The sequence below is a fragment of the Cenococcum geophilum genome, assembly GCF_001692895.1.
Source record: "Cenococcum geophilum 1.58 unplaced genomic scaffold K441scaffold_1, whole genome shotgun sequence".
Taxonomy (NCBI): Eukaryota; Fungi; Ascomycota; class Dothideomycetes; order Gloniales; family Gloniaceae; genus Cenococcum; species Cenococcum geophilum.
Window position 1 is genome coordinate 6,123,412 of NW_027137559.1, and position 22,809 is coordinate 6,146,220.

At 37.9% G+C, this 22,809-nt stretch overlaps 3 protein-coding genes across 3 annotated transcripts; 1 reads left to right on the top strand and 2 right to left on the bottom strand.

Annotated features, from left to right (window-relative positions):
• K441DRAFT_650780 (uncharacterized protein) lies at positions 1 to 634 on the top strand. Its single transcript, XM_067647095.1, has 2 exons — positions 1 to 210; positions 265 to 634. Exons 1-2 carry the CDS (start codon positions 75 to 77, stop codon positions 432 to 434), a joined length of 306 nt encoding a protein of 101 aa, XP_067510661.1. The 5' UTR covers positions 1 to 74; the 3' UTR covers positions 435 to 634.
• A 355-nt stretch (positions 635 to 989) lies between these two features.
• K441DRAFT_488081 (uncharacterized protein) lies at positions 990 to 2,095 on the bottom strand (the record flags this gene model as incomplete). The annotated part of the gene is made up of 2 exons (XM_067641958.1): positions 990 to 1,544; positions 1,871 to 2,095. Coding segments are annotated over 2 exons (780 nt in total), but the record flags the coding sequence as incomplete, so codon positions are not given.
• Positions 2,096 to 2,909: 814 nt separating this feature from the next.
• On the bottom strand, positions 2,910 to 3,958 carry K441DRAFT_683573 (SET domain-containing protein; the record flags this gene model as incomplete). Its single annotated transcript, XM_067651703.1, has 2 exons — positions 2,910 to 3,096; positions 3,213 to 3,958. The coding sequence occupies 2 exons, from the start codon at positions 3,956 to 3,958 to the stop codon at positions 2,910 to 2,912; spliced, it is 933 nt and encodes a 310-aa protein (XP_067510663.1).
• Between the last annotated feature and the right edge of the window lie 18,851 nt (positions 3,959 to 22,809).

The window sequence follows — 22,809 nt, forward strand, 5'->3', positions numbered from 1 at the left end:
TTAAGGCCTCATCGATTGCTTAGGCTGCGGGACAACAATTCAATTCTCGGTAATTAGGCTGAACCATTCCTACTATGAAGTTCCAACACACCCTCTTCTCCCTCATCGGTTTAGCTAGTCTTCCTTCTATTCTGGCTGCCCCTGCATCTGGTGCCGACGAAGTACAGGTTGGACTGTTAGTCAACGACCGGGGTGTTGCGAGGCTCACGCGTAAGTCGAGCTGCCACACCCGTTCAGCAAATTTTATTAACTAAGGCTATGTAGTCGATAGCACAGCACAAGAATGCAAAGTCTACAAGGACTGCGCGAGGTGCGAGACAGGTTATTGGCGCTGTTGTTTTTCTGGTTGTGCTGGTCATGAGATGCCAGGCTCACATACCTGTGCGTGTATCCAGGATGGGAAGGATTTGGGGGCGAGCTGTGGTTGTACTTAGGGCTAGATAGTGTGTGGGTGTATAATTGGAGTTAGTATGTGTACAAGAAAGAAGAAAGAGATCATGAATTTGGGGTTCCTAAGTTGTTTAAACGGCGCTATACCAAATTGGGTAGACACCGATCATGAGTTTCAAGGCTATTTACGATATTCTCCAATTCTAAGATATTTTGAAATAGTACTTCAAGCGAGTTAAACAAAGCAAATAACTCATATAAATCATTCACTAGCTTTCTGAATTTTACTCATTCAAAAGGTAAGATAGCATAGAGTAACCTCAACACTATCTATGCACAATAACCCTAGAAATACAAATTTACACTCCAATGCCAATGGGTATCCGTATCCACGGTAAACAGGAATAAAAAATGTCTTCGCCAAGCCTCTACTAGCGCTCATCATTTCATCACAAGCTGGAGGCCAATGTCCTCATGCATATCCTTCAAGTCGTCGCAACATCATTAGAAGCAGGAGGCATGTTTTCCTTCTTTTCGTTTTCTACGGCTTTCTCTTCCTCTGCCCTCTTCTCTTCAACCTTCTCTCCACTCAGCCTTGGCCTACTGCCGCTGCGTCTTCCTTCCTTTGGTTCTTTGCCCTTCCCCCAGCTAGTATTGCGTTGCTTAATTTCTTTTATCCCATGGCTCCATCGCTTGCGTATTGGCGGTTTTGCATCATCCAGACCTATTATCCTTCTCAACTCAGGCACCTGAGCGTGATCTCGGGTATTCCGCATCCGATGACACCACACCACCTTCTCTTCCTCGAACATAAACTCCCCACCAACTTGTTTGAAATCTCCGCCCTTGAGTCCATCACGGCCGGTCTTGAGCACTTGCGCGATGCTTTGCACAGTGGTCGCGAATAGATTACTCTGAATGTAGTCCGGCTTCTTCTTGCCCAAGTCAAGAGTGCGCCCCATGCCAAGGTAGTCGTAGAGTTTGCGCGTCGGGTCGGCGTAGATTGGGAATGGGCAACCGGTTGTAGCGGCGTACATATCGATAAGCTCCGGGCGGCCACAGCCGATGACGGTTATGAAGGTTGGTGTAGGTAACGTGAGAAGTGCTTCGGGAGTTACCGAGGACGCGAGAGTGCGGAGGTATTCCTGGCAATTCTATGAAGGTAGAGTTAGCTGTGTTGCTTTTTCTAAACAGTAGGTTGAAGCAGATCTAGTGTGTAGATGCGTCGTCAAGTGCTTTCGACTGTTCGGTGCGAATTGTTCAGATAGCTCTTCTACCCTGATTGAACCGGGGAGGCATTCTAGAATAATTGACCAATTACTTAAATTCTTCCAGAACAAGCAGCGTGAGGGGCCTTATATCCCGTGAGGAACTTGCCATGCTCTCAATCTAGGCCGAAGTATTCCAGAGCAATTCCGCGAGGGTACTCTTGCATCCAGTCCAGTCCATACCGTATGGCATCGGGAAGAGATATACTTACTCCGCAAAAGAAATGTCGCACGAAAATAATTAATTGCCGTGGCGCAACGCCTTCCCCCGCGTAAAGCGTCTTAAACGGCCGCGACGTTCCTTGCGCGTCCAGCACAAGTAGATCGGCGCATTTGTCTAGGTCAGTTTGCGTGGGAATGTCGTTGGAGACTAGAACATCGCCTTGAAAATCTAGTTCCGGCTCCGGTTCAGGATTCGACGATGGTGCCGTAGACGCGTGCTCCATTGCTGGCTTGGAGATCGCTTCAGAGGCTGTGAAGGATTTGTCCACGGTGGGTTCTAATGAAGCCGCCATGTTAAGAATTGTTGAATTTATTGAAGTAAGTATAGAGTATTCTGAAGGATCGAAGGATGCTAGGGTGTGTGGTTTAGCACGGAAGCAGTAGAATGTACGTGGGTTAATTGAGAAAGAGAAAGAGCTGGAGGCGAAGGTGATGTCAGCGAAAGCATGGCTAGTTCCAGGCCTCTTCGCACATGAACAGGTGGCGCCGTCTTCTCGTCGCCTCTCGCCGCCTCATTGTCTCCTAAGCTAGCTGATTCTCAGCGGTGCATCTCGTGCTGATCTTACCAGCTACTCCTCCTGTGGAAGGGCTTTGTGTCATCGCAGTTTCAGAGAGCTGCTGTTGCGCTGCGTCAGGGCGCTGGCGGGCGCTAAGCAAGGCCATTGCCCAATCCGTGCTGGACACGGCAGAGCCCCAGTTTCAACATCAGATCAGGATTTCACTATGCAACCCTTCCACACTTACTTCTAGAGAATCCAAAATTCCCTGCAGTACTGATTCTTGGGCTATCCGCCGCTACTGCCGCCGCTGAGAGGCGTGCCTGAAACCCCTGTTTCTACCCTTCGATTCCACTCGCGGATCCTAATGGAATTACCTGAATCCAATCCACCGAAATACCGCCTTGAAACATATTATGAGGCATCCCTTATGACTGATCAATTGATCTACTCCAGCACCCAGTGATCAAAGTCGATGAGCTAGGCCCCTGAGGGCAGCTGCCAAGTCGTGAAGAAATCTTGTAGTACCATTTCAGTCGCCACCACTATTCAATGCGTTCATGCTCTGCTTCACCCGACGCACAGCACTAATGTAGTAGCGAATATCCTCGCAATCTGGGCCGCGGCAGTCAAAGGTGACCTGGAGAGCCTTTCGAGCCGCACTGAGAGCATTGTCTAGGTCCCCTTTAGCCTCGCAGATGATAGCGATGTCTAAATAACTAGATATTAATGATTAGCAAGTGCAATGTAGGACATTCTTGGTTATAACCAGTAATCTTCGCATTTGTCCACGTCTATGCATGAATTGTTGAATCTGATAAATGATAAGACTTACGTGTGCGCTAGTTCAGCAGTCCACAAGCCTTCATTTAACTGCAATGCCGCCATTTCTAGGAGACATGTCAATAGTGGCTCTGAAGGCGAAGCTGGAGAGTTGAGGTTGCGGGATCGAATTCCGGACATCACATCATCCAGTTCACGCAGTCTGTATCTCCTCTGCGCGCTGATAGCCGCGAACGAGTCTGGATCGCTCGAATCCTCGCACGCAGGGCAGCCACACTCAAAACCGTAGTGCTTCAGCTCCCACCGTCGCAACGCAGTATCGTGGTGCGGGTCGCAGTAGCACAGTGTGATCTCCTCGCCCACCTTAATATCCATGGTAGCGTGAATGGTTTCTTTGTCGATGCGTGCATTCCAGGAGAAAAACGCGTTTGCGTTACAGGAATGGTTGAAGCGCGCAGCTTCGTAAAAGACCGCAGCACCTTGTTCCATCTCCATGCAGTTGGTCTGGAAAATTGACATCAGACTTGCCTCTTTGTCTGTACGTGCGTCGTGCTGTTCTTCAATGCGCACTCGCTCGCTTAGAGAGATATTTGGGTGGATGCTTTGAGGCCAGTTTGAGGTGCTTTGTCCATGTGCAGAATGCAATTCGAAGTAGCGCTTCTTGTCTTCTGGCGAAAGTTTCGCAAAGGCCTCTTTGATATCAACATTGAAGTAACGTGCCTTCGGAATCGTGAGTAGTGGAATGTCAGCAAGAATACGCTTTCCGCGCTTTATGTCTTGGGTTGCAAAGGCACCCATGCCCTTAGAGCAAACTCTCAGCTCGTAGAGTTTTTTGATTGTGGATTTCCGATTCAACTCTCGCTGGGGATCAGCTAGTTTTGGAACATTATCTATTTTTTTCTTGATATCATCAGCTGTTTCGGTCAAAGGTTGTGTCCTCCCAACTGTGGCTTGGAGGGCATGATGAGGGGTGACGGCTAGAGATCCTTCATTTCTATCCACCGCGTCTTCCCTAGAGCTATCGGAATGCTTGAGCGTGACAAGTGACATTGCTGCTTCGAAATTGTGTAAAAAACTAATGGTAAGTGAGGTTTATTGTAGCGGCTAACGAAGTGAGCAGTTAGTTTCAAGCAAGAAAATGAGTTCTCAGGCTTTCAGACCTGGGCTGTCAGCGTCGAGGAACCTTGATGGCAATCAGGCACGAAAGTAGTATACGCTATTGACCAAAACTCAACAACATCCATCCTGTCACGCCAAAAATAATAAGGCCCATCTCATTAGAACCCCGTCAGTATTCCGCCGGTCCCTCCTTACTATGTCCATATGTCCAGCTGTGCCACTGCTGAAGAGTGGTTTATTCAGCTCGAAGCCCATTAATACACTCCTCAAACCAAGTATCAATCCACTTCACCCCTTCCTCTAAAGTATTTGCGATATTATCTGCACCCTGCTTCGGATCCTTCCACCCTTGCGTCCTAAACTGCATTGGGGCGTCTAGATGGATATTCCATTCGCACCGAACTCGCCCCATTAATGCTATCCATACCATGCATACAGAACAGCTGGCTGAAGTGACGTTGATTTAGAAGTGGTCGAGGGCAACGGAGAGGAAGCAACGCAGCTGCCCGCTGTTTATTTATTATCGGCCGGGAAACTAAGGTCGAAGTTAAATTTTACTAATGTCCGTCCCTGGGTGGAGAGACGCACCTCGTCGCGAGACGAATTTATGGTTTAGACCTCTGAAGTCTCCCTCGCAAGCCTATAAAGATATGGTCGATGTGTCACTGTTCTACAGCCATTTCTCCTCCAGGAAACCAGTCTGCAACGAGAACTACCGCGGTGTTGGTCATGCTGTCGATCGTTTCGTTGACGCCATCGATCGCTGCTTCAGCTGCTCCCCCCTGCTCAATCGCGACTGTGGGAGTCTCTTCAAAGTTCGGAGTGCTAGGGGGAAAGTTCTATGGAGAAAGAATATGGCTCCAAGCCTTGAAGGCTACTCTGACCTGAGGAACATACATTCCGGGAGTTTCGCCGGGCGGAGGGGGGGCTACCCAACGTGGCGTGGTGTTTTAGCGCGACTTGGCGTTCATTAGTGTGCTTACATTATCCGGTATTAAATTGTATTATATTTCGACGCTATTATGCTTTCGGATCAGCCTTTTAGAACGACTGTGGCGCGTAGCGGTAGGTTTCTAGAAGTGTCTATGACCACGTGCCCAGTTTTCATTGCCTGGAGTTGCCTGGAAGCTGCCTCTCACCCGTTCCCTTCCTATCACTATCATCTATCACGACAGTAAGCTAATATGTCCGACCGAGCCAATCGGGTACTGTAAGGGATATTATTGCGGACACCTCGGGTTGCCCTCAGGACAACCCCCGGACGCCCCTCGGATGGTCGCCGGTCACGTGCCGGAGGCACGTGCCCGTAGTATATAGTCTCCACGATCCCCAAGGCCTTACCTCCTCAAGGATTCGTCTCTCTTACCAATCTATCCTATTCCACAATCGTGTCCTTATAGCCCCCTATCTACAAAGTCCCCTTACATATAAATCCTTTCTACTCCTTTTTAGAAGAGTAGTTGGCTTTAAGGACCAGATTATTTATTTATATCTTTTATTTATAACTACTATCCTCCTTTAAAATCTCGCGATAACCCGAATAGGAACTCCACAGACACCTTATAGAAAGCCGTCGCGGCAAGGCAGGAAGGTCCCTCTAATAGCGAGAGATTGCGATAATATAACCCTCTAGGTAAGATAGCTAAATAAGCCCTAATACCTAGATGCTCTAAGAGCTTAAAGACTCTTATATACCTACAGTTACCGGCAACGCTAAGGAAAATATAAATACCCTTTATAACGGTTATAATACTACTAAAAAGCAGCTAGAACCCCTCTAGCCCTACCTAAGCTAATTAGAAAATTAAGCGCTAGAGGTAACTTTAAGATCTTCCTTTAAGCTAGAAATGCTAGAGAAATATATTAATATATCTAATTAGGAAATTAACTAGAACCCTCCTAAAAGACCACTAGCCTATAATTAGTATAGTAGTAGTATATAAACTACTTATAAGCTAAGCGGGCTTACCCCTTTAAGTAATTTAACCTAACTACTAACTTAAGACCTAAGCCTTATTAGAAAGCCTATACTAGCTATTAATACTAATACTACCTCTATAATAGGAGCTTCCCTAAGCCTAAGTTTAGAAAGTTAAGAGCCCTATACTAATCTCCTTTAAAATAGATATTAGGAAGTTATTATAAGGTATTATAGACCTTATATTAGTAGTAGTGCGACTACTAAGAATAGATATAAACGGGTTAGTTAAGATAGTATAGGAGGCGCTAGAACCCATTAAGCTATAGGATAAGGGGTAGCTAAGTTATATAGCTAGTTACGTTATAAGTTCGAAACGTAGGAACGTGGGAACGTGGGAATATAATATACTAACGTACTAACGTACTAATGTACTTAACCTTTACTATAAGGAGGAGTTATATATTTAAGGACGTACGGTCTCTATAGATAGTTTCTCTTCTTTATAGTAAATCTTAGAATATAATTAGAGTTAATCTATTAGGCAACTACTTTACTAGTTATTATTACGTTATTAACTTCTTGTTTACCTATATACCTAGCCTATTAATAAGTCTACCGTAGTTCCTACTATAAGGCTTCGTTATATATTTACTACTAAGGTTATAGTATTAATAAAGTTAAATAACATACTACTAAAAGCAGTAGCTATAATAGCGTTAACAGCAGTAACTACTTTAGGATTAGGTGACGACACTAGTATAGCAGACACTAACTCTTAACTAGTTACTGTTAAACAGCTATAGGAAATAGTTAATTAATTAATAGATAATAATAGGATATTTAAAAAAAAAGTATTAATAGGATCGGAGCAGCTAAGGTTAAGTTACCCTTAATTAAGCGATTCTTAGGAGAAAAGTTAAAGCTTAAGGGATTCCTTATATAAATACACTTTAAGGTTATATAGGAAGGAGTTAAACTAGAAACGCCTATAGATTAAGTCGCTTATGTAGGATTGTTCTTAACAGGAAGGATACTTAAGTAGTTTAAGCCTTACCTTACGGAGGTATAGGAGTATAGTATAATAACTACTAGCTAGGAGGTATGATATATATTCTTAGGTTAAAACGGGTTTATAGAACGCTTAATATAGATATTTAAAGACCTAAAGGTAACTACTACGGTAGAATAAAAACATTAAAACCTAGTATAAAGAACTTTAGTAATTAAGTATATAATATAGTTTTAAATATTAGTAATATAGGTTAAATAGAATAATAAGGCGCTTATAGTATAGTATAAGTAAGGACTTAAGGCGAAAGTCTAGGATATAATTATCCTAATAGAAGATGCGGATACTTTTAGGGATTTAATTAATTAAGTAATTAAGATCAATAATATAATCTACTAAAAAAAGCAGACTAAGAAGGGTTAGGATAGAGTTCTATAGTTATATAAGGCGCAGAGTACGTAATAATAAGGTTAAAGTTAGAAACTATAGTATAGTGCAGAGCTAATAGACCTAAGTAATACTAAAGAAAACCAAAAATAGAATAAACGACTATAGAAACCCAGAAAATAAGAATTAAGTAATTAAAGGTCTAAGGAGTAGAGGCTAAACTAGGGATCTTAATAGCAGAAGACGTTTAGGCGGACTTTATAGCAAGAAAAATGGTTTAAAGAAGAAGCTTATTGTAACGTTTCCCGCCCTAACGTCGCCATTCGGCCAAAAAGACACGGAGTGCTTGCGAACTTATTTGTAAGCGCGGCGGGATCTAATATATATACTCTTACACTTATATAAATTATAGAAAATAAGGTTATTTTATTAGAGACTATAGAAGTAGTTAGAGTTACTATATAGTAAAAGGAATAAGACTAGTAGAAGATATATATATATAGAGGGACGATAGTATACTACGAGAAATAAAAGAGTGTTTAATTAAAAGTTTTGCGTTTTGTTATAATAACGTATACTAAATTTATAAGGACGCTAAGTATAGCGTAAGCTATTAGCCACAGGAGCTAAAATTATTAGAGTTTAGAGGAACTAATAAACTATCTCGCAGATTGGATATTAAGGACGATAAATTTAATATAGGCGAAATATTTAGTAATAATAAGGCAATAAAAGTAGCTTACTAAAAGTATATAGACCTTGGAGATATTATAAAAGAGGTAAAGGATAATTCCACTATAGAATAGGGAATATTAGTAGGGATTAAGACCTTATTAAATACAATATCTATCGCTTTATAAGACGTAAAAGAAGTAGAATAATAAACTGCTTCGGCACTTAATAAAGGCAAAAGGCTATAGGCTTAAGATTCTTAAGACGAGATAAGATAAGCTTAAGGACCTATAATAGACGACAACCAATAGAGTAGAGTAACGGCTTAGTTTAGTAATATATAAATAAGCTTAGGACGGAGTTTCTTAAAGGTATAAGATTCTTAAAATAAGATAAGTAAGATTTAAAACTCTTAAGATAAGATAAGAATACTATAGAAGCCTAGTTAAACTAAGGCTGGAGCTAAGCTTAAGATAGAAGTAAGCTTAGGATTAAGATTTATATAGGACTAAGATTTCTAAATATAAATAAGGACTATTAAATAAACTAAGATTAAGAAGTAAAAAGACTTTAAGGATCTACTTATAAGGCGAAAACTAAAAGAAAATATAAAGGAGTTTAAATAAAGAATCCTTATATAGCAAGAATAGAAACTAGACTAGAAATCTAGTATACTAGGTTATATAAGGGACGGAGCACCTATATAAAGAATTACTAATAGGCCTAGGGTAGGTACGCTAAGAGCTAAATAGCTTATTAAACTAGAAAATAAAGAGAATTTAGAGATCCTTACTAGGTTTAAAGAACGATATATAAAGGGCTGTTACGATATAGTAATAAGAAGATACTTTCTTACGGATAAGCTATATATACTTTAGCAGCTATACTAAAAGTAGTATAGGCAGCGATATAATAATAAGTAGAAAGATTTCTATATATAGTTAGATAAGTAAGTTATTTAGGACTACCTAATTACTAAGAAGGCTATAACTTATATTAAGGGAGCCTTAATTATAATATTAAAGGATCTAGAGGAATAATTAGAGGACTAGAGAAGTAAAAGGCGTATCTTAGTACCTATAAACGAAGTTATAACGTTTAGATTAATATAGTAAAGGTTTAAACTTAAAAATAAAGATAAGTTAAGAGTTAACCTAAAGCACCTAGTATACTATATACTATTATAGATTATATATATAAATAATATATATAAAATATATATATAAAATATATAAGAATCTAAAAGAAAAGAATTAGAAGTACCTTATAAGGATATATTAGGCGATAGATAAGTAATAATATAGAAATACTAAGTATATATATAGATGGCATCTAATAGAAGTTTAAAAGTTAGGGGACTTAATACTTTAACTAGGAAGATTCCTTATAGAAGAATGCCTAAATAGATAATAGTAGTAGGAATACCTAGAGAGTACGTATTTATAGTATATAGAGGATAAGAAGCAAACTAGGTATTAGCTAAAGAGTAAGCTAAGTATATAAGGATTAAGTAGCTAATAGTTAGGAAAAGTAGAGGCCTATAAAACTAAAGGGAGCTAGTAATAAAGCCTTAGACCCTTAAAGGAATTTAAGGATAATACCTAAGTTTATAAGTTAATTAGTAAGATTAATAGTTTAAAGCACTAATAGATAATAGAGCAATAAGAAACTATATCTTATTAGTAGCAGTTAAAAAAAAATAGGATTACTTTATAGATAGAAGGAATAATCTTACCTATTAGTTATAATTTTAGGAGATTTAATAACCTATAGAGGAAGCATTATTAACCTTAAAACAGGACCTATTTAGATAATTATTAAAGGGAGACGGATTAAAATATCTTTTAATATCCTACTATTAGGATAGGATAAGGTAGTATTAGGTATACCTTAGTTATAGGAATATAATAATTTATTGCTTAACGTCCAATTTAGATCCCTATTAGGCCTACGCGGACTACTCCTTATATATATATAGGGAGAAAACTCTATTTAAGAAAACCCTATAATCTATCTCCCTGCCTTTTAAAACTCGCCTATAAGGCGCCTATAAGTTACCTATAGTGCTTTTACTACCTTACTTTTTAACCTCTTTAGGAACTACTGCTGCCGTAATAAGCCTATGGACGCGCTAGTATTATAAACTTTACTCTACTACTATAGAGTTATTAGGGGGCGCCCATTACTCGCCCCCTACCCTTTATTACTATTTCCCTTATAACCTAGAACTAGTTTAGTATATTTTAGCTAATAAGCCACTAGGTAACCGCCTTAAGGCCTGTTTATATTAAGAGCAGTGTATTATAGTTCTCTATACTAGCTACTAAAAGTATTACTTTTTAGTTAATGCGTAAGGGGTATAGCAGTATTATATATTTTAGTGTCTGTCTTAGCTAGCTATATTTATATCTTAGGCTACCTACTAAAACACCCATTTAGTAAAGCCAGTTTTTTAGTCCTATTATTCCTGTTCTTAAGAATATTACTATTATATTTTCTGCCTTCGTTAGGCCTTCTTAGAGCCCTAGAGTGTTTACCCCCTATAGCGTTAACTATGCTACAGCTTAGGTTCCTCTTACCTTAGTTAGCCTCTATAACTTTAACTCCTATATACCTCTCTAGCGTTAGTTTAACCAGTATTATATTACGGTAGATAGTTTCCTAACATTCTTTTATACTTTACTTTAGCTCCTTTTTCTCTCTTACTATTATCTTTACTAGCCTCTTACGCGTCTCCCTTCCTCCTTTATATAGGCCTGGGCCCTAAAGCAGCACTATTCTTCTTTTACTTTCTTTACCTATTTCTCTAATATGTCTTCCCTACTTTAGGGTTATTAGTTTATTCTTCTATAGGGCGCCTTAGGGTCCCTCTATAGTTTATTTAGGCGTNTCTTAATATACTTTATAATATTAGAGTTGCGTTTATTTTAGGCTCTTTATATTATAGCGGGTTTAATATATAGTTATAGGGGGGGAATATTGGCTTCCTTCTTAAGCAGTACTATAGCCGTTCGCTTATATCCGCCTATTATACTCTAGAGGTAGGCTATTTAGACCTTTTAGAGTAGTTTAAGNAGTAACTTAGGGGGGCCTTTTTTAGATTCTCTAATGGCCTAAATACTAGACCTATACGTTATGGTTAGCCAGATAACTACTATATATAGTAGGCGTGACCTTTAAAAGTATGGGCCCTATATAGAATTAACAATCCTAGATAATACGATATACTATACTTAGCCCTTATAGGCCGCTTACGCCGCATATACGCTCTACCGGAGCTTACTATTTACCTATACTCCTAATACCCTTAGGCCCTAAACTAGTTAACCCCTAAAGTTTTAGATATAGATTATATACTAAAGATTTGCAGATTAGTTACGTTTTCTTATAAAATAGATTAGCTAGTATTTCTCTGGTAAGAATTAGACTCTATATTGTCTTGCCTATTCTATATAGGTATTATAAGCTTTCTCTAGCATTCTGCAATTCTTTACGGCTAATGGCCCGTATATAATTAGGTTTGTATTATTAACGAAGCCTATCCCCTAGGTCGCCCCTTTCTTAAAGGAGTTAAGTAGGTTACTTATAAAGAAAAGGAAGAGTATAGGCGAGAGGGGTAATCCTTATAGTATTTCTATTATAACTATAATAGGGGGGCTCTAGTATCCGCTAAAGACTAGTAATGTTTCCTTCTAACCTATAAACCCTTAAATAAATTATATAATCTATTCTAGGAAGCCTTTTACCCTAAGGATATATAGGAAACGCTTATGGGGTATGTTATTATAGGCGCCACTAATATTTAGGCTAAGCATTAATACTATAAAGTCCCTTCGCATCGCCTATATAGATTTAATGGTAGTAGTGAGTAGCGTAAGTGCTAATAGTGTTAAGCGGTTCTTTCTTACCCCTATTTAGCTCTATGGTAGTAGGGCGTATTTCTTAGCCGTGTTTACTATGTGGTCCGCTATTACCTTTTTTAAGATCTTACTAAGGGTATTTTCTAGGGCAATAGGGCAGTAGCTTCCTAGGATTAAGTAATCTATTTTACCTTCTTTTTATAGGATAACCGTTGTTATAGATCTTCTAAGTTATAGGTAGTAGCTTATAGTAAAGTATGCTCTAACTATATCTATAAGCTAGGGTGCTATAAGTGGTTTATAGGTCTTTAAGGCCTTATTTAGAATTATATCTAGTCCTAGTACTATATTATTTAAAAGGCGGCTAATAGTTCTGGCCATTTCCTCTATTATTATATTACTGTTAACCCGTAAGCAAGTTACTAATATTTTACCTATAATGTTACTAAGGTCTACTAGAGCCGGTTAGGGGAAGAACCTTTCTATAAAGATCTTTACCTTCTTATTATTATTATTAGTGGCCTATAATTCCCCTACTCTTTATAAGGGTAGTAAATATAAATCTTTTACTAGTTGCCCTACCTTTTTCTTTACCCATTTTATTATAGCCTATAGGCCCTTATTATAGGGGAGGCTTAGGTTAAAAGTATACTTATTTATAAACTATCTCTAGTTATTCCTTACTTCTTTTTTTAGGGTATTCTTTAACTAGTTTCTTATGTCTTTATATTATCTCTTATCTTTAGGGTTATAGCTACTTATATATTTCCTTCTTACTTATTATTGGCTAGCTATAAGAACTGCGTATTATACGGACTATACGTATCGCGTATAGGGGCCCGGTTTTAAAACCGGGCAGTACTCTTCTAGCCTATTTTTAATTGCTGCCTAGATCCTTTCTAGTCTTTAGTTAATTTCCTTAGGGGTAGCTAATAAGCCTCGCTTATTTAGTATTAGGTGGATTTTTTTTAGGTCTTAGAGTTGTTATTTAACTGTATTAAGAAAACCATTTACCTTAAGCATCCTTATTACGTATCTTTTACTATTTAGTTACGCCTTAATATCTAAATCTAGCTGTATTTAGATGGGGATATAGTTTAAAGTAAGTGCCTATTCTTCTTTAGGGTTATACCTTTTAAGTTTCTAGTATAGGCCTTTGTCTATAAATATAAGGTTAATTATATTTTTAGCAGGTCCTTATTACTATATAATTACTCTAGGGGGGGGTGGCCAGCTTAAGGCCTTAGGTGTCTATAGCTTTTAGTAGGCACTCTACCTATAACGGAACCTTGTAGCAAGTACTACGATAGGATTATTAATAGGCTAGGTGTGTAGGTAATGCAAATTAAAGTTAATAATGTAATAATAACTAGTAGAGTAGTTGCCTAACAGATTAACTCTAATTATATTCTAAGAATTACTATAAGGAAGGAACTATCTAGGTAGGGACTAAGGGTCCTTAAATATATAACTGTACTCCTATAAAATCCTTCTTATACGTAATATACGTGTTATATATATTATATATACGTTCCCTTTATACACTATATATACTGCGTATAACATTATATAACCTTAGTTACTATTCCTTATTATATAGCTCTATCGGCTCTATTTTAGACTATGCCTAAATTAACTAACTAGCTTCTTTTAACTCTCCTTTAAGTAGTTATAATATTATATTTAAAGCGTCCGTAACACTATCTCCCTCCTTTTTATCTTTATTCTTAAAGATTCCTAATATCTTTAAGTTGTTTACTAGAGGTGTAATATCCGTCTAATTAATTTGGTTAATATTGTTACTTATTATACCTAAAGTTCTTTCTTCTTCGCAAGTATAACGTCGTGCTCGTACTATTACTATAATATTATCTCTTAGTAAGATTATACCGTTTCCATATTCTTATTATTTAAAAGAGGGGTTAGTTTATATTACGTTAGTAAGTCCATCTTCGTAATAACTGTCCTCTTACTTAGAGTGCACTAAAGTAAATATTCGTTCGTCCTGTAACGTTTACTCTGTCTTTAATACTAAATATACGCGACCTATTACTTTTAATAGTCGTCTAGTTCCTTAACTGATTTATTTTAGGGTCTTATATTTAATCTACTACTGCGCGGCTAGATAGTAAACTGTCTTAAGCCCTTATTAAGTTAAAATGTTCTCGTAATATAGAGTAGAAGGCTCTTAAGGCCTATATTGCGGCGTCCGCTCAGTTACTCCGTCTTAAAAAGGTTCGTAAAAAGGTCTGTTTTAAGGAGTAGAAGCTTATAGAATAGGGTCTATAGGAACTTAGTAATAAAAAAACAGATTTTCTTCTAGCTAAGAAGGAAATAGATCTAAGTAGTTCGGCAACTGCTTTTCTTAGGTCCCCCTTAGGTAATTTATTTTTTAGTAATCCTTTTTTATTAATACTGCCTAACCTAATCTCTTCTAATACTCTTATACCTTTTCTATAGCGTTCTTTAAATTTTCTAATAGCTTCTAGGTAGTCTTATTATAGCCTATCCACTTAACTTCGTACTATATTTTATTGTTAATGTCCTTATAACTAACGATTTTTAAAACTTACTATTTGTCTTCTTCCTATCCTCTATATATATCTACTTTATAAACTAGTGGCTTAACATTCCCGTATGCTGGCTTTAGTATTACGATATACTATATAGGGTAAATCTTTATTTTAGCTGGTAGGTTTAACTTAAACGTAACCGGTAAAATCCTTTACGTAATTTTAAAAGGTCCTAGTCTAACATAGTTTAACTTCTTGCTTAGTTGTCGACTCTTAAAATTTTTATATAGTAGCTATACTTTATCTCCCTCCTTAAGATCTAGTCCCTTAGATNTNTTAGNNTTATAGTACNTNTTTATTNTNTNTTATACTTTCTTTNCTAATTCTATAAGGTCTGCATAAAGATTTATTAACGTCTTTATTCTTTCTTTACTTACTATAGTAATAATAATATTCTTGGCTTATATCTATAATTCGCCTTAAATAGTAATGTGCCTATTCCTTCTTATAGTGTTATATTATATATAAACTATATAACTGGTAATAGTAATACCTAATTATTCTATGTATGATTAATATAATGCCTTAAATACTATTCTAGTATCTAATTTAATCTCTCTGTTTAACTATCTATCTGTAGATAATATACGGTAGAAGTTACTGCTCTAACTCCTTGCTCCGCTAAGAATATCTTCTAAAATACTGCTACGAATCTTAGATCTCTATCCAATATAATCTTGCTTAGTGCTCCATGTTTTATAAATACTTCTTTAATATAGATTCTAGCGATATCTTTTACTAATATTTCTTCTATGTATGCTATAAAGTATCCCTACTTTATAAGCTTATTTACTATTACTAAGATCGCGTTATAATCTTATCCAGTAATAGGATCTCTTAACTTTAGTAACTTAATAATAAAGTCCTATAATATGACCTCCTATAGTCTCTCTGGTATTTTAATAGGTTATAGCCCTCTATATGGCTTATACCTCATTAATTTATTTCTTTAGTAATCTAAATATTCCTTTATAACTTTTTATGCTAAGCCCTAAATTTTATTAATAATATATTCCTCCTATAGTCTTAATACTAAGCCCGCGGCTCTATTATGTCCTTAAGTCATTCCCTTATAGAAATCTTCTATAAAGTGTTCTGCTGTCATAGTGCTGCAATAAAGTAGACCAAATAACTACGTTGTGGTATAAAGAGGAGAAGAAGGTGAAAAGGGGTATCGTATATAAATAGTAGGGCCAGCCGCCGAGGCGCTAGTGGTGGGCTAGCTAACGGTAGGAAATAGTACAAGACAGTATGGAACAGTATATAGCAAGTCAGTGCCGTAACAGTACTCCCCTCCCCTAAAAGGTTTAGTCCCCAAACTAAACAGGTAACTCCAAAAACAGGCAATACGCGATTTTCCATCCCGGGAATAGAAAATCCTAATTAGTCAGCTTAGTAAATAGAGTTAGCAGAATTCCACACCGCCATCTAAATTGGTCTAGCGCTGCGCCTTTTGCAAGAATCTAACTAATTAGATAACTTCAACCGGCGGTTAAAGTTCTATAACATCTCAACCATTACATAATCGACCTCGGCATAACAACTCTCCCTTATCTTATACCTAGTCTAGGGGTCCTAGCTTCTTAAGGTATTGCTTATAGAACTTAAGTAGTGCGCGCTTACACCCTTTTAGGGATTTCTTAGGTTCCTAGGTTTCTTTATTATAATACTTCCACTTAATACAGTATGTTAAGCCATGCTCGTCCCTTTATTTATCATGTACATTAAGGATCTTCTTAAATTCCCACTTATCTATAATATTGCCGTTATTATCCCTTTTAGCTATCCTGCCTGTAACGTTACGACATTCCTCCTTATTAATGCGTGCTTAGCTAGGGATCTCCTTAGGGAACCAGAGGCGGACTTTTAACATATAGAAAGACTTATTAACGCGAATATGGTCTAGGAGGTCCACTATAACTACCCCTCTATAGGTAGCTAAGACGGGCTAAGGTCCATCCCAATTGTTATCCCACTTCCTCTTAGGCCGGTTAATCTTTATATTTTTAAGGCTAACCATAACCATATCATCCTTTTTAAATATTATACCTTCGTCCCGTTTTGTATTGGCGTTATCTTTATAGCGTTACTAGGAGATACGGGCTAGGGCCTTAAGCTAAGTTAGGATACGCTTAAAGCGGTTCGCAATAGTATCAGCTTATAGGTACTCTTTCTTTATATATATAGACAGGGCTAATAGCTAGGGGCCCACTAGTTTAACGCCCAGACATAGGTTATAGCTATAGTTAGCAAAGAACGGTAAGAATCCCGTGGTCTTGTTAACCTAGTTATTTATAGCGAACTTAGTAAGGGGGAGCCAATCTACCTAGTCATCTTAGGTGAAGCTCACGAAGGCACATAGGTACTTATTTATTGCTGCATTAATAATCTCGGTTTAGCTATTTGTTTTAGGGTGCCATACAAAACTAGGGCTTAGGGTTACCTTTAGGCGCTAGTTTAGGCGACGCTAGAAGTCAGAAACGAATAAAGAGCCTCTATCGGAAATAATAGTATTCGGAGCACCGTATAACTTATAGACAGTATAGATAAATGCTTTAATAAGCTCCTTAGTGTCTAGGCTAGTAACAGGAATAAAGTGTCTTATCTTTATTAGGCGGTTAACAACGACAAAGATGTATCTATATATTTTGCCGTTACGAAGGCACTTAGGCAGGTCAACAACGTGGTTAATAGAGATATCAGTCTACGGGCGGACTGGTAGTTCTAGTAGTTTTAGGAAACCAGGCGGTGCTAAGCGTGGGGTCTTTATACGGAAGTAGAGAGCGCAGTCTTTTATAAAGGTAGCTGTGAACTATAAAATACCTGGCCACTAATAGGTTTAATTAAGGAGGTCTAGTGTCTTAACGCGGCCTAGGTAGCCCGCAGGACCCAAACTATACATACAATATGCAACTTCTAGTCAGAGTTTAGGCGAATTAGGGACAAATACTCAATTCCTATAGTAGATTAGGCCGTTAATAATTAAACATTCGGATTTATTACAGCGGAGTAACTTCCTAATCTACTTGGGCCAACGGCGTGCTTTACAGCCTTCCCGTTTGCGTAGCGTAGTCAACATATCCCTAGCAAGTTTATTCTCCTTATAGGCATTCTTAATAAGCTCCTTAAGGGGTTTTTTCTTAGGCTTTAGGTCCATTACTGCTATAAAGTCTTTAACGCTCTAGTCTTGGGATTCGCTTAGTAGCTCTTCTAGAATAGCGGGGTCGACTTTCTTCAGTAGTAAGATAACGCGGTCTTAGTGTCGTAGACGTTCGTCACCAGCATTAGCGGGTATTACGCCTAGGAGGCGGCTAAGAGCATCTAGGATTATAGCTTTAGTGCTAGGCCTATAGGTAATAACAAAGTTAAATTAGGAAAGGAACTTAGCCCAGCGGACTTGGCACTAGTTTAGTTGTTTCATTATTATAAAGGTCTGGAGGTTCTTATAGTCCGTAATAATTTCAAATAGCTGCTTAGTTCCTTGCAGTTCGGGGCACCATTCTTCTAGTACCTTAACTATTGCCAGGAGCTCCTTGTTGTATATTTTATAGTTATATTTAGGGGCTAAGTGCTTAGCAGAGAAGAATGTGACTAGCTTAAGCTTGTTATTTTTATTAGCTTAGTAGAGCACTCTACCTAAAGCCTAGTTTAAGGCGTCTATCTCTACCACAGTCTTCTTTATATAGTCGTAATATGCTAAGACCGGTGCTATGGTAAATGCTGTTTTTAGGGTCTAGAACGCTTCTGTTTGATCAGGGCCCCATAACTAGCTAGTACTCTTCTTTAGTAGCCTAGTTATAGGCTCAACTATCTTAGAATAGCTTTGGATAAATCATTAGTAGAAGTTCGCGAAGCTAAGAAACTGCTATAGTTCCTTTATTAACGTTGGGTCCTTCTATTCCTACAAGGCCTGCACCTTCTTAGGGTCCATAGTTATGCCGTTAGTTAAGATAATTAGGCTAAGGTATTTTGTTTTAGTAGTATAAAACTTAAACTTATTAATATTAATCTGGAGTCCGGCATTACTAAGTCTCTAGATAATTTCATTTATATATTTTATGTGCTCGGCACGTGTTTTAGAGAAGATAAGGACATTATTAAGGTACGCAGTGCAGTAGTTGTTAAGGGCGTTGTGTAAGACATAGTTAATATAGTTCTAAAACGTAGCGGGCGCGTTATAGAGACTAAATAGTGTAACTAATATCTTATAGAGTCCAAATCGGGTAATAAATGCTATAAGCTATTTATAGCCTTCCGCGATCCAGATCTGGTTAAACACAGTAATTACGTTAAGCTTAGTAAAGTACTTAGCACTATAGAGTGCGTTAAGTGTCTTGTAGACTAGTGGCAATGGGTATCGATTCTTAATAGTAACTGTATTTAGGCCTTAGTAGTTATAGTAGATTTATATACCGCCGCCAGGTTTCGCAGCAAGGAGGAGTGGTACGGTGGCTAGTAAGGTTGACTCGCAGATAAAACCCTTATCTAGTATTTTGTTAATCCACCTCTTTACATATATAAGTTTAGCGGGTAAGAGTGGTCTGTTTTTATAGTATAGGGCTTACTTTCCGGGTATAATCTTAATTTTATAGTCCCATGGTCGGTAAGGGGGTAGCTTATCTATATTCTTAGGGAGAAAGTGTTTAATATGTTCGCGGAACTCTTTTAGTAAGCGTTATAAAATATCTTTATAGGTTAATCCTGGCTTACCTTTTAGGAACTTCTCAATATTAGTATTAACTATCTTTTAGCGTAGGAGCTTAGACTCGGTTTTAAGGTTTATCTTAAGGAAGTTATAAAAATAAGGGGGTAGCGCTTTACGGGCTTCCTCCATTATATAGTCGCCTTCCACTAGCCAGCGAAAAGACCTTTCTAATAGGTTCGGTACTTCTATTAGGCCTATAGGCAGCTCCTTAAGCAGCTATTAGTGTTCTTATTTAACTAGTTCTACTAGCTCCGCTATATAGATCCTTATTACCTTTACGCCTTTTTATTTACAGAACTGGGTGAAATTAACAGCATAAGTGTATTTAATGTTGTCCAGGTTAGGGCGTATCTGGTTCCTTAGTGCTATAGTTAGGCTAGTACAACTTAGTCGGCCCGGGGGGACGGAAATAAGGCGGCGGCCCTGCACGGTACGCGCGGGAGATGGGTATGAGGTTGGGCGTTGCGGGGGGGAGGTCTTAATTACTCTAGTTTTAGCCTTGGCTATAACAGCCTTAGCTATTATACATGCGGTCGTATATGCGTATAGCAAATGTCTTAAAGTTAGGTATCTTATTGCCTAACCTGGGTTAAGCGGGTATATACGGGAGACTTATAGTTCTGGTGGTGTTATAGTACGGGTAGGAGACGGTGGATTGCGGTGGAACTTGGTAGATAGTTACGGTGGAACTTGGTAGACAGTTGCGGTGGAACTTGGTAAACAGTTGCGGTGGGACTTAGTAGAAAGTTGTTTTCTTAGGGATGGGGCGGTGGTCTAGTCTTCTAGAATCTCCGCTTCGTTTACTGTGTATATTAGTTTACTAGTATTAGGCACTTCTTTTACTGTCAGCTGTCGGTATCTAAGCGTTAGCTATGTAATGCGTCCGCTTAGTGCTACTTAGTTACAGTTAGGGATATGCTATAGGAGACAGTTGTAGGCATAGTAATTAGAGTTAAACTTAAGCTCTAGGACGGGGAAGTCTATTTTTAGGTTATGCTTTTTAAGCTAGGGTATTCCAAGAATTACTAGTATTAAGGGTAATAACTTCGTAACATAGAAAAGCATGGATTCTGTATGGTGGCTAATTATTATTTTTACTGTAAAGTAATGGGTAATAAAGCTAGACGGGAGTCCGTTAGTAAGGCGGAGTGTTTTTAGGGCTAGGAGTCTTTTTATTATAATATTATGCTTTTTTATAAGCGAGTCTTCGTCTACAAACGCTGGTACTGTACTATCACTGTTAACGAGGCTAACTGTTTTAATAAAAACTTTTAGGAGTAGGTTACGCAGTAAGAAGAGGTAGGTCTAAATAAGGATAGTATTTCTGTTATTATTTGCTGTTTTAAGGTTAAGTAGCAGCTAGCTTAGAACAAGGTCTAACTAATCTAGTAGTATAGATCTAATCCTTTTATCCTCCTCCCTATATAGTTCTAACCCTTAGAGGCGACTTAGTCTAAGGGTTAGCCTTTTAATAACTAGATTATAGGGCTCGGCTAGTGGCTGTAGTCTTAGTTAGTATGTCCTAATATATCGGTCTCTAATAGTATATATATGCTAGGGGGTACTTTACTAAGGATATAGCCGGTCTTACGGTTAGTACTAGTACGGAGTATTTATCCGTAGTTTACGTATAGGACTATTAGCTAGGGCTGTATTAGGGAAGGAAATTATAGGGGTAGGTCTCTGTGTCCAGACCCACGTCCCTATCTATAGTTACCGCCTTAGTTATTATCCCCTCTATTAAAGAATCCGCTGCGGCTAGGAAGGGGTTAGCGCCGTAGCATTGGAAGGGGATTTAGGTTCTTACTAGGGTCGTAAGCGTCTTTTTAGTGGCTAGGTTAACTATATGCCATATAGAGTCTATTATCTATACAATATCTTCAGACGTTATTAGGGAGGCTACCGCTACCGCTACCGAATTTAGCGGCGTTAAGGTTTATTAGATTATTCTACAGTGATATAGGTTAATAGCCGCCAGCGGTACTTAATTTAGCGGTATTTAGCTTAGTGTAGTAAGTGTGGTTCTATAAGTTATAAGCGAATACATCTATCTACTTACTCTATCCTACGTAGTTAGCATCGCTAATCTTATGGCTAAGGGTAAGGGCTAGGTCTGTAACGGAACCTTATAGCAAGAACTACGATAGGCTCGTTAATAGGCTAGGTGTGTAGGAAATGCAAGTACAAAAGTCAACAACGTAATAATAACTGGTGGAGTGGTTGCCTAACAGATTAACTCTAATTATATTCTAAGAATTACTACAAGAAAGGAACTATCTAGGTAGGGACTAAGGGTCCTTAAATATATAACCGTACTCCTATAAAATCCTTCTTATACGTAATATACGTCTTATATATAAGGTACGTAAGTTCCTCTTATTCCTCTTATTTAATACGTAGCACATTATATAACCTTAGTTACCATTTCTCATTATATAGTTCTATCGGCTCCATCCTAAACCGTGCCTAAATTAACTAACTAGCTTCTTCCGTCTCTTCTCCAAGTAGTTATAATATTGTACTTAAAGCGTCCGTAACACTATCTCCCTCCTCTTTATCTTCGTCCTTAAAGATTTAAAACATCTCTAAGTTATTTACTAGAGGTATAATGTCCATCTAGTTAATTTGGTTAATATTATTGCTTATTATACCTAAAGTAATTTCTTCTTTATACGCCTAACGTCGTGCTCGCACTATTACTGCAATATTATCTCTTAGTAAGATTATACCGTCTTCATATTCTTATTATTTAAAAGAGGGGTTAGTTTATGTTATGTTAGCGAACCCATCTTTATAACAGCCGTCCTTTTACTTAAAGTATACTAAAGCGAATATTTATTCGTCCTGTGATGTTTGCTCTACTTTTAATACTAAATATACGCGACCTATTACTCTTAATAGTCGTCTAGTTCCCTAATTAATTTGTCTTAGGGTCTCGTGTTTAATCTATTGCTGCGCGGCTAGATAGTGAATTATTGTAAGCCCTTACTAAGTTGGAACGTTCCCGTAACGCGGAACAGAAGGCTTTAAATACTCGAATTACAGCGTTTACTCGTCTGCTTCGTCTTAAGAAGGTTTATAAGAAGGTTTGTTTTAAGGAGTAGAAACTTATAAAATAAGGTTTGCAGGAACTAGGTAATAAAAGAACGGATTTTCTTCTAATAGAGAAGGAAACAGATCCGAGTAGTTTAGCAACTGCTCTTCTTAGGTCCCCCTTAGGTAACTTATTCTTTAGCAATCCTTCTTTATTAATACTGCCTGACCTAATCTCTTCTAATACTCCTATACCTTTCCTATAGCGTTCTTTAAATTCTCTAGTAGCTCCTAGATAGTCTTAGTATAGCCTATCCACTTAACCTTATACCATGTTTCATTATTAATGTCCTTATAATTAACGATCTTT

Excerpts from the sequence above, each read along its gene's own strand:
- K441DRAFT_650780 (XM_067647095.1), top strand. The coding sequence starts at position 75 with ATGAAGTTCCAACACACCCTCTTCTCCCTCATCGGTTTAGCTAGTCTT. Across the intron at positions 211-264 it reads GGGTGTTGCGAGGCTCACGC|TCGATAGCACAGCACAAGAA; the intron begins GTAAGTCGAGCT and ends AAGGCTATGTAG.